Source organism: Alexandromys fortis, unplaced genomic scaffold, assembly GCF_014885135.2.
Source record: "Alexandromys fortis isolate MF-2015 unplaced genomic scaffold, M_Fortis_MF-2015_v1.1 scaffold_19, whole genome shotgun sequence".
NCBI lineage: Eukaryota > Metazoa > Chordata > Mammalia > Rodentia > Cricetidae > Alexandromys > Alexandromys fortis.
Window position 1 is genome coordinate 10668495 of NW_026067890.1, and position 11319 is coordinate 10679813.

The window sequence follows — 11319 nt, forward strand, 5'->3', positions numbered from 1 at the left end:
AGACGACCTGCTCTGAGCTGACTATGATCTGCCCATAATGCTCCCAAACACACAATTTCACATCACTGAATTCTATATATCAGATCCAGTTCTAACCACACAGAATCAAGTTGAGCAACTTCTATGGGATTGCTACAATGCTTGTATTCTAACTCGAGTGTTCTTTCCACTCCTTGAGCAAATGCTGTTGCAGTCCCAGAATAAGCCAGGCTCTGTGACGGGTAAAGGAACACAAAGGATGATAAGATTTGTGTTGTTCGGAACCTGATGTGACATTACTCTTTTCCAATCACGATCAATATTTTAAAGATGTGATCCTAAAATATACTTTTTTAAATAAGTGAATGAACAATGTGACATCATGTACAATTTCAACATAAATACATATTCATAAACAGCACAAACTAAGATAGTCTGTTGACAGGCAACCAGGCTTGGCAGGAGCTCTGTTTGACTGCAGATGAATGATATACACCAAGAAGGGGCTGGGAATCTAGAGGCCCACTTGAAAGGATCCACAATGCACCTGACCCAGATGCACATTGAAAAGGCAAAGAAACAAGAGACTCTTTATAGGGGCAGAGTGAGAAATTTGGTGCTAGAAGGAACAGGGATATGAAAGTTCTGTTTTATAGGCAAGAAGGAAAAACCTATAATGCCTTTGTCAGGTTACATTTCTCAGTATCTAAAACACTGACTACTAGGAAGAAGATTCATCTCCACAAACTCCTCTGCACTCTCAATGGATAACTTCCAACCAACTCTAAAAATTACAAAAAAAAAAAAAAAAAAAAGGTTTTAGACAAAGCAATTGGTAGAAACAGAAAAAAAAGGAAAAAAGTTATCAAAAATTATAACTATTTCATTGCAGTTATTTGAAAGCAAGGTCCATGTATACTCAGATTGTAGCTACATGGCAGCTGGGGCTGTGGTCCTCACCTTGGCAGTGGCGTGAGGGGAAGCACCCTTCTCCAGCAGCAGCAGCGCCACCTTCTGGTTGTCATAATGAGCAGCAACATGGAGCGGGGTAAGGCCATTCTGTAAGGGGGGTGTTTAAATCTCAGCATTAATACGTTAGCGTCAGCTGCTCTGAGGCTACCAGGATGCATGGACGGTGCTATCAATTAATTACATGTTAATTAATTAATTAATATGGTCAATGGAAAGAAAAAACATAATATGATAATTTTCATATTAGAAACACAATTAAAATGGAAAATGTTTGTGCTGAAAATTAGCAAAGGGCAGCTTCCTGGTCATGACCAACAGAAGCTAAATTTCTGTGTACATCACAAGGATTCTTCTTGGCATAGAGGAGCCGTGGGCTCCTTAGGATAAGAATACACATTAGAGACACTGCAAGAAAAAAAAAATGCTTCTAAATTGTAGTGTCTGACAACAGTCGGGCCATGTACGTGTGTATTTGCTGTACATTTGCCTGGAGCATTCATCTTCTTTTTTGATGACTGTGGTGGCGCACGCCTTTAATCCCAGAAGGAGGCAGAAGCAGGCGGATCTCTGTGAGTTCGAGGCCAGCCTGGTCTACAAGAGCTAGTTCAGGACAGACATCAAAACTACAGAAAAGCCTTGTCTCGAGAAAACAAACAAACAAACAAAAAGTCACCAGTCGATGATTAAAGCATACTATGGAAACTGCTTACCTTTCCTGCCGAGTCTGCGGCTGCGCGGCGCTGCAAGAGAAGTTTTGCCACATCCAAACTTCCATACTTGGCTGCTACGTGCAGGGGAGTGAAACCCTTCTATAGTGTGACAAAAAAAAAAAAAAAAAAAAATGAAAATTAGGGAATTCGGGTTTTTTTTTTTCTTCAGGTCCTTACAAAACTTTTGTTAACCCATTAAACAAACACTATTGATTCTCCATTTGTAAAAAGTGACGGCCCATCTGTTAGGGAGATAAGTACCAGGGTTAGGGATGAAACTTAAGAGGAGCTGGTAGAAGCTCTGGTAGGCTTGATGGGGTGAACAACAGATGTATCTGAAGTACTGGAGTCTGAAACTTGCTGTTAACAGATTTGAGGTTCATAATATCCTCTGCTGTCGGTATACTATTCTGATTTATGAATGGAAAACAAAATACCAAGAAGCCTGTCTTTCCTTTTGCCTCTAACGTGAACACAACCAAGTAAAAAGCTGCCTTTGATTTCTTTAATATTTTTCATTAAAAAATATTTCTTTAAATTTTAGAATATTTAGGAAGCTTAGGTTAAAAACAATTATTTGATTCAACTGACTTTTTTTTTGCAAAACTGGCTAGATTATCTACATAATAAAAATATTCTATTAAAAAATACCTTTTTAACATTCTGACATTTCTCTCCTTTCCCAGAAGACCATGCTGTCCAAACACCAATTTATCTAGTCAAATCTATTGTCCTGGCGTTCCATTGGCTGACCAATACCAGATACTTAGCCACACTGAAGCTTCAACAATGTGCTTTTAAAGGATGTCTGTCCAAGTCTGGACCGACAACCAGGGAGCTTGCATGGGACCAACCTAGGCCCTCTACGTATATGTGACAGTTGTTTAGTTTGGTCTACTTGCGGGACTCCTAGCAGTAAGAGTACAAACTGTCCCTAACACTTTGACTGGCTTTGGGCAACCTATTTCTCACTTTGGGTTGCTTTGCCAAACCTTAAGACAAGGGGCGGGGATAGTTTAGTTCTACCAAAACTTGGTAAATCATGCTTTGTTGATACCCATGAGAGGCCTGCCCCTTTCTGAACAGAAACAGAGGAGGAGTGGATTAGGGAGGGGACAAAGGGGAGGTGGAGGGAGGGAATGGGAGAAGGCGAGGAAGGGGAATCTGCAGTTGAGTTGTAAAATAAATGAATAAATTTTTTAATAATAAAAAGATGCCTATCCTATACATTTATATGTACACATTCATTGCCCTGTGAGCCTAACCAACAGCCGTACTTCAATGAGTAGCATGCTATAAATAGGGTCCCAGTCCCGAAACCTCCAGGCGGCCCAGGTCCTGAGCTGTGATGTCTACCCGTCCTCCAGGGCGGACACTTCAGTCACCTGCTTTTCTGGAACAGTAGTGGGAGGTGGAGAATGCTAACACTGACCAGGATCTAGAAAATAAACCCAGCAAGTACTTCTTCTGCACCGAGCCCTATTTAAGCCCCTGGACTGGCTGACTCTGTGTGTCAACTTGACACAAGCTTGAGTCATCAGGGAGGAAGGAGCCACAGTTGAGAAAACGCCTCCATAAGATCCAGCTGTAAGGCATTTTCTCAATTAGGAACCAATGCAGCAGGGCCCAGCCCACAGTGGGGCCATCCCTGGGCTGGTGGTCCCGGCTTATATAAGAGAGCAGGCTGAGCAAGTCATGAGGAGCAAGCCAGTAAGCGGAACTCCTCCGTGGCCTCTGTGTCAGCTCCTCCCTCTAGGACCCTTCCCTGTTTGTGTTCCTGTCCTGACTTCCTTCAGTAATGAACAGCCGTATAGAAGTGTAATCCAAAGAAGCTCTTTTATCCCCAATTTACTTTTTGCTCATGGTATTTTTTTCCAAAGCAAAAGACCCTAACTAAGTCCCCATCAAAATCATTATTCAATGATTCAAATAGTCATCTCCCGAGAACCAATACTACCCTTTCATAGTGTCATTTAAGATAATGTTTTTCTTTCTATCAAAAAAGAAAGGAGAAAAAATGGTCTTAATAGTTGTTGGAAGAGAGTGGATCGTCTGGCCTTTCCCCTGTGTGGGACAGATGTGGGAATTACTTCGTCCTCTAGCATCCATCCACAGAAATTCGACTGCTGTCAAGCCTCCGCTCCGTGCACCCTGTGCACACCAGGGTTGGATGGTGCTAGCCTGGGGTGAGGTTGATTTCTCTGACACAACCTCACAGGGAGGACGAAAAAGAAGCTCCTTGTCCTTACAACGCAGCTGAAGTTGGGCTGACCCCTCTGTACAGCTGGAGACCCTTATCAGACAAAACCACACAGTGACGTCACTGCAAGGTGATAGGCAGGGGCAGGGGGCATCGCTTGAGTCACAGGGCCACTCCTCCCCATGTGAGTCTCAGCAGCGCATCATCTCCCTCTGGTGTTTATAAACACTTTGACGGCTTTAATGATGACGAGTCACCAACATCCAGCCGGCGTCGATCACTAAACTGTTCTGTTTAACAACCGCTTCTATTTTATTACCCTACTGTGCTACGGCATTGGTTATCTTTTAAATCCTAAAAATCCTTGAAAGACAAGAGACTCTTTTCCACTCTTCTACCTTTACACATATTAATTCTATTCCTCGTCCACTGGGATGGCTGCCGTGTTTCATGGGTTACCATTATCCACCGTGCACTTGTTGCTTAGGGTCTAAGTTCTGATTTTTTTCTTTTTGAAGAATATTTTTTTAACATTTGTTCACCTTTTCAGGTGTCATAATTTGAAATTTTGTCAATGTGTTATGTCAGAACATTTTAAAAGATATATTATTCTTATTCTACGTATCAGAGTGCATGCCTGAATGTATGATGGTGTACCACATGGCACTTCAGAGGGCAGTAGAAGGCGCCAAATTCCCTGGAACTGGAGTGGCTGTACATTTCTTTGTGCGTGGCAGATCCTCTGTAAGAGCAGCAGGTGCCCTTAACTGCTAAGCTATCTCTCCAGCCCCATTTCTGAACATTTTTGACAGTCATGGTCCAGTAGGCTTTATTAATAGTAACTACTGGGCAGTTCTCACTTCTGAGGGCTCAGAGGCCACACAGCTACTGCAGTACACACTTATTAGCTTCCTTCTAGTCATGCACAGTATTTACTATGTAATTTAATGTCATTTTAATTCATCTGAACTGCTATTGCATGTGTGGGAAGCATTTTGCCCTGGGACAAGCTCGTGTATTCTAGGATTCTTTTTCTGTTCTTCTGCACTAGCTCCATCTAATTTGCTCCAGCTATGCTATGTGTGCATGTTCACACTTTATTGTAACTCATCTCCATTTAGTGAGTTTCTAGCAAATATATCCAAGAGAAGGAAAAGCAGCCCTGCACCACCATGGAGCCTTGCACACAGGTTAGGATGTTATAGTCTTTGTTTGGTGTTAGTATCTGTGCTGATGTGCTCATGAGCTGATGTGCAAACTGGTTCTGTCTAGACACTGAGGTAACTTGGAGAAGAGTGAAGGCAAGAAAGGTTGCTGTGGTGGTTTGGATAAGTGCCCCCCCCCATTGGCTCAGGCATCTGAACACTTGGTCTTTAGTTAGCTTAGTTAGTCACACTCTTTGGGGCAGGTAGAGCAGTGCTAGAGGAAGTATATCACTGGGGATACCTTCTGGATGTTTACAGCCTGGCCTTACTTCCCATTCTTTTTCTGCTTCCTAGTGTGCTGATAAAATGTGACCACCTAGGTTCCTTCTCTGGCTACCTGCTACCATGTCATCCCTGCCATTGTAAGCATCGACCTTCTGGAAACACAAGCCAAAATAAACTCTCTCTTATATATGCTGCTTTTTGTGATGGCACTTTATCCTAGCAACAAAAAAGTAACTGATACAGTCAGATACACAAAGGAAATGAGATACCAAATGAGAGGTGGGGCAAATACAGGGAAAGGCGGGATGAAGCAAAGGGAGCTGTCGCTCAGCTCTGTTACCCAGCAGAAAACAGTGCCAATCTAATGCAATCTTTTCTACTTCATCATTGATGCCATTTGAACATATTAGGGACTCCCTTTTTTCCCCTAGAGAATATGTTTTATAGCTTTTTTATTATGAAAAGAAAAAGTAACCTTTGCTTTGTGGTAAAGAAGTTATGATAATTACATTTCTGGATGCTTATACCAAAAGGAACCAGCACTTTAATTAGAAGATGGGAATATGAGACTTTTCCTTGAAAATGTTACATAAAATTTTGCAATCCCTTTACATTCTTTACATACTTTACATTAGATTACAGTCTAAACAACTTGAGGAAGACACAAGTCGGAGGCCTGGCAGAGGTTTTTCCCCTCCTAAAGCTTCTGCAGTTGAGCACGGCCTGGACTTGGCACTGGCGCTCTCTTAGCTGGCCCCTTACCTTGGTTGCTAAGGAGTGTGCTGCTCCGGCTTCCAGCAGGACAGAGGCCACGTCTACCTGTCCTTCCCGAGCAGAGATGTGTAGGGGTGTGTACCCATTTGTAGTGGCTGCATCTGGATGAGCCATATGTTGTAGAAGTAGCTGGACAATTTCTGTCTTACCCAGTCGGGAGGCAATATGTAAAGGCGTCTGTTCCTCCTACAACTCAAGGCAAGAGATCAGTTAGCGCCTGGCAAACCCAATCTTACTAGGAATGTGTGCTTCTCAAAATACTCAGTGATACCTTCTTCGAATCTCTACTCAGAAACAAAAATTGTTACTACCCTCCCTCGGCTTCATTTGTATTTGTAGAGCGATCAATTTGGTTACAAAATCTCTCGTAAGTTTTTAAAATGATGTTATATGTTTGTTTGTTTGTGTGCATGAGTGTACATGTATGAAAGTGCAGCATGCATGTGCAGTTCCCGTGGAAGTCAGAAGAGGCATTGCATCCCCTGGAACTGGAGTGACAGACAGCCGTGAGCACCATGTGAGTGTGGAAGCTAAAGCCAGGCTTCTGAGAGAGCAGCAGGTACTCTTAACTACTAAGCCTTCCCTTAGATTTTTAAATGGTCGTACTCTCATAAACTTGGTCATTGCTTGATGAACACCCAAAGAGCATCTCTTAACTACTTAAGTCTTCAACCCTATCTTACGCTTGCTAGTATGTGAACTCGTGGTTTTGAAGGAGAAAGAAATTCAGTTCAGAAATCCTAAGACCTAGGTTCTCCTGCTCCAAGAGCTTTCACTGAGAGGCAGGATTTATTCTGGGAACGGAACCAAGAGAAAAGACCCAACTGGAAAATGCGATTCCTACTTCTCTCCTGAGCCAAGGACACAACTGCTGGTCATTTTGTTCTAGGAGAACTGCGAATAAAGACGGCATTGTGATATGATTTAAAGAGAGGCTCTTCCAGGAAGCGCTGCAGAGGGCCTGTACCACACATCTAGGACTTCAAAGATGAAATGGAACGCTGGCAAAATGAAAATGGAGGGAACTCTCTGCCAAGTGATTTTTGTTCTAAAAGCAGAGAGGATGGAGCTGAGTAGAAGGGATAGGAAGAATATATCCAGCGAGGCTCATAAGATCACCTGACTCGGGCTGGAGAGATGGCTCAGTGGTTAAGAGCATTGCCTGCTCTTCCAGAGATCCTGAGTTCAATTCCCGGCAACCACATGGTGGCTCACAACCACCTGTAATGAGGTCTGATGCCCTCTTCTGGGCTGCAGACATACACACAGACAGACTATTGTATACACAATAAATAAATAAATATTAAAAAAAAAAGATCACCTGACTCTAACGTGTAGTCACAGATAATGTTCTCAGGGTTATAGAACCAGGAAAAGCCACTGTCTCTTATAAAAGTAAAAAAGGAGCATGCTGTTAGGAATGCAAAGGGGTGTATCTTTATAATCTTCCCCAGGGTAAGTCATCCTAAAAGCAAGGAAGGAAAAGCTGGGGAAGCTGCCAGGGATAAAAATGAAAGGAGAAAAAAATATAATAGATCCGTCCAAATAAATATAATACTTTAACATTATTTTTTTAAAAATATATGGGAAGAGATGAAATAGAATAACATGAATTTCAAAGAAGGGAGAAATTAATAAGTTCTATAAAAATCCTCAGCTTATAAATTTCTTTTGTGCATGATGCCTATATGACTTGCCATAGTAGGCACCAAAAGGAAGCATAAAATGTACTATTTGCTAATTTTTCCAGTTAAAAAGAACAAGAATGTAATGGGGTCTCGAAAGAGATACAGTAAGATGACCAAAAAGAAAACGGCCAGGACAAAGTGGGCAGGAATGAGCAGCAGAAGAATAAATGGTGAAGAAGCATTAGGTCAGGATACTGAGAAGAGACCCAGCGACTGTCTGCAGCAAGGGTCTCCTGTAGAGCTCTGCCGGGAGAGCCCAGTGGAATGGGGTGCAGAGAGTGACACACTCAAATGTAGCTTTAAAAACTATTTTTTAAAGAGTATTGATTTTATTTTACATGTATGGGGAAATTGTGGCTTTCAGAGAGTAGGGAGAGGTTGGCGGATGGTGACGTTTGGAGCACTCTCTAGTCAAGTAACACTCTCTAACTGGCAGTAGTTCCTGGATTGGTGATGTTAGTTAATTAACCAGTAGTTACTGGTTAAATGATTTACTGTGATTCCCTAGCCCTCAGACCCCAGAGTGGGAAGGGCTTGTCTGTTCACTCCTTTGTTGAGTTGTTTAAATAAAAGTTAATCACGCTTTATCTACTTTAAAAAATGCTTTTGGTATATTTCCATTTGAAAATGGAAAAAGGAAATGATATAATTTTGTTATTATGAAAATCTTTCAATGTTTAAGCAGGTATATAAAGTCTTTTCAGGCTTGGGCATTTATTTCTTTGTTGAGTGGCAAAACTTGTATCTGCTTCCTTGGGATAAATTTAACCTAAATCAAGGCACAGAATTGGAAAGCACAGAAGAAGAGAATGACAAAATTACAGAGGAGTTCTGGTCCCCTGACCCTTCCCAATACAGCCTTTTCACAAAGCATGAGGGACTGAGCCACAGCGCAGACAGGAAGCAGGTGGTCTCTGCTTCGCTATGGAAGTCTACTATTTATTTTGCTTCTAGGCAACCAAAATTAGGGAGACTTGCTGAACCCAAGCTTTTTTACAAAAAGATAGAAAGAACAGCATCTGGGCCAAGGTTTAAAATTTTGATGAGATTCCTGCTGCTCATGATCCCCCAAACCATGTCTGCTGTCAGCTGAGCAAAATTTTAGGATTTGCGCTTTAAATAAGCTTAAACCTGAGGATCCTGCCATTGCTCAAACCTAAAAGCAAAGCCAGGCCCACAACTGTTCTAACAGAACACATCTCTAAACAAAAGGGATTCCAGAGGGCAGACCTTGGTAGGCTTCTGACTTAAATCCACGAAGGGCAAAGGACAAATAGGGACTTCCAGAAAGGACTGGCCAAGGTCAACACATTGGCTCACCAAGACACAAATGCATAGTGACCCCAAATCTGTCTAGAAAAATATGCCTCATGCCATGGGCTGATGAGAATGCAATACCTGTATTTCTGCTTTTTTTTGGGGGGGGGAGGGTGGTGCTGGGTAATAACTGCAAGTCTATCTGGGTCCTCTAGCAATGAGCTCTACCTTCAGCCCCAGCTTACAGTTTTTTTTTTAAATATAATTTTTTTATTGAAAAAAAAAAGATTTCCGCCTCCTCCCCGCCTCCCATTTCCCTCCCCGTCTCCCTTTTCCCCCCTCCTCCCTCTCCTCTCCCCCTCCCCCCAACTCCTCTCCCCCTCCTTCTCCANCTCTCCCCCTCCTTCTCCAGCCCCAGCTTACAGTTTTAAAATTAAAAATATTAATGTGATTACATGCATTTTCTTTGTTACATGTTGGAAGTTGATGGATATGTACACAGTGGAAATTCAAAATCAAGGAATTAAAGAAGACACCCCATCTTAATAAGGGAGTCACGCGCTGCAATAGAAGAACGCTGGCGAGCTAGCACCTACCCTGGCTCTGGCATCCACAAGGGCACCATTCCTCAAGAGACATCGGACCACTTCCACCTGCCCAGCCCGGGCCGCCATGTGAAGTGCTGTTTCACCACGCTGCCAGAAAACAAAGATTGCCCAATCATAAATAAACTCACTGCTCTTGATAGCAAAGAATACAGATGTCCTTTTTGGTGAAATTCAGCAAGACATCCACGTGTATAAATGATCTATGAGGAGGCATAATTATTCGGTTTAGAAAAACATAGGTTTGCATCTTCTCTATCTTTAGAAGGATAAACATTTATAAATGTTTTCCATCAATGACAAGCCAATGAACTTACCCAAACATCCAGGATGCCCTATGGTTTAACTTCAGGACCAGTCTTGTGTAACTTACATGGGGTTGGGTGAAGGTGTGATCTTTCATCCTACAAACCTAAAATCTGTCATCCATCCCATTCAATGAGAAACTCCAGATGTCAAAGGTCAAGTCAATGCATTGCAAAAATAAATCATATCACTTATACCATGCATAAATAATTTCCTTTCAACTTGCAAACCTTCCTTCTGAACAAAATCTCACGCCTGATTTGTCTTTTTGTTCTGAAATTAGACCACAACTACTCATAGGAGAAAACTAATTTTTCCAGGAGGTACCCTGCTTCTTTGGATGGTTGTATTTGATTATAAATGGTGATGCAGTAGGCTACCAAGAGGTAAGGGAAGCAGCTGTTAACAGTTTCATTTGCTGCGCGGGCATCATGTCAGTCCTCGGCTGTCTATGCCATAGCAAGGTCTGACATACTCCTCAGGAGAAGATGAAGAAAGTGGTTAGAGACAAGGGATTATTCTCATAGGGGAACCTGTTATCATGGAAGGGGGCATGGATCTTGTCATTCAAATAATCTCATAGTTAGACCACGATATTAGAATAAGACAGGTTGACTCAGCATAACTGTTCTAGAGGGTAAGCCAACAATAAGTAACCAAGCAGAGGAACACACCCCACAGGAACTAAATCGACTTCAAACTTGCCTATGTTGGGATGGGATATTTCTGAAAAAAAAAAAATCCTATGAATTTGCAGAAAACACTCTTAAATTTAAAAGATATAGCGTGAAATTAGTGGGGTTCATCGCTCACAGCCCCCTTTTCACACCATGATGTCCTTTGCTTTGGGAGGTATGAGAAACTTGTGCCAAGTGATGTGATTGGAAAACATTGACCTAGAAGTTGACATGAAAATTCTCTTCTCGCTGACAGTTAACTTGTCTTCTGTAGGCCTTATTTTCTGATGCAAAATTTTGACTTTTAAAGCAAATGTATATGAAACTTGTTTTATAAAATGACATTAGTCAAGCTTGTCTGTAATTCTCCAGGTACAGAGTGAGAACTTTCTTCCTTAGGCAACCATGGTATTAACCTTTTTTCTTCTGTAATCCACACATATTATAATTATATAACTTATATCTTATAATTAGAGAAGTTATAATTACAAAAAAAAAGAAAAACTCAAAATTTCATTTTTAGGTCTGATGAAGATTTGCTATTTCAGTAATTTTGTAGAAATACAGGCAAGATGATTCTTTTTAGGAATTAAGTCAAAGATGCCCTTAGGAGTTTGTTGAATTTACATGTTTATTTTTAAGCTATATTTTATTATTATGTTTTCAAAATATAAAAATATTTCTAATGCTAGTCTTATTATTTTAAAAAAACCTTTATTTT

The 11319-nt window shown here is 41.4% G+C and overlaps 1 protein-coding gene across 28 annotated transcripts in view; it reads right to left on the bottom strand.

Moving 5' to 3' along the window:
* Window positions 1-11319, bottom strand: part of Ank2 (ankyrin 2) — a 513191-nt gene that overhangs the window by 88278 nt on the left and 413594 nt on the right. For 24 of the 28 annotated variants that reach the window (XM_050139715.1, XM_050140008.1, XM_050141052.1 and 21 more), the window contains 4 exons: window positions 9607-9705; window positions 6054-6251; window positions 1662-1760; window positions 940-1038 (listed from right to left, as the gene is read on the bottom strand). In XM_050139715.1, the coding sequence (XP_049995672.1) occupies window positions 940-1038; window positions 1662-1760; window positions 6054-6251; window positions 9607-9705 (495 nt within the window). The remainder of the gene's footprint in view (window positions 1-939; window positions 1039-1661; window positions 1761-6053; window positions 6252-9606; window positions 9706-11319) is intronic. The other 4 variants (XM_050141378.1, XM_050140161.1, XM_050140885.1 and 1 more) reach the window with 1 other exon arrangement.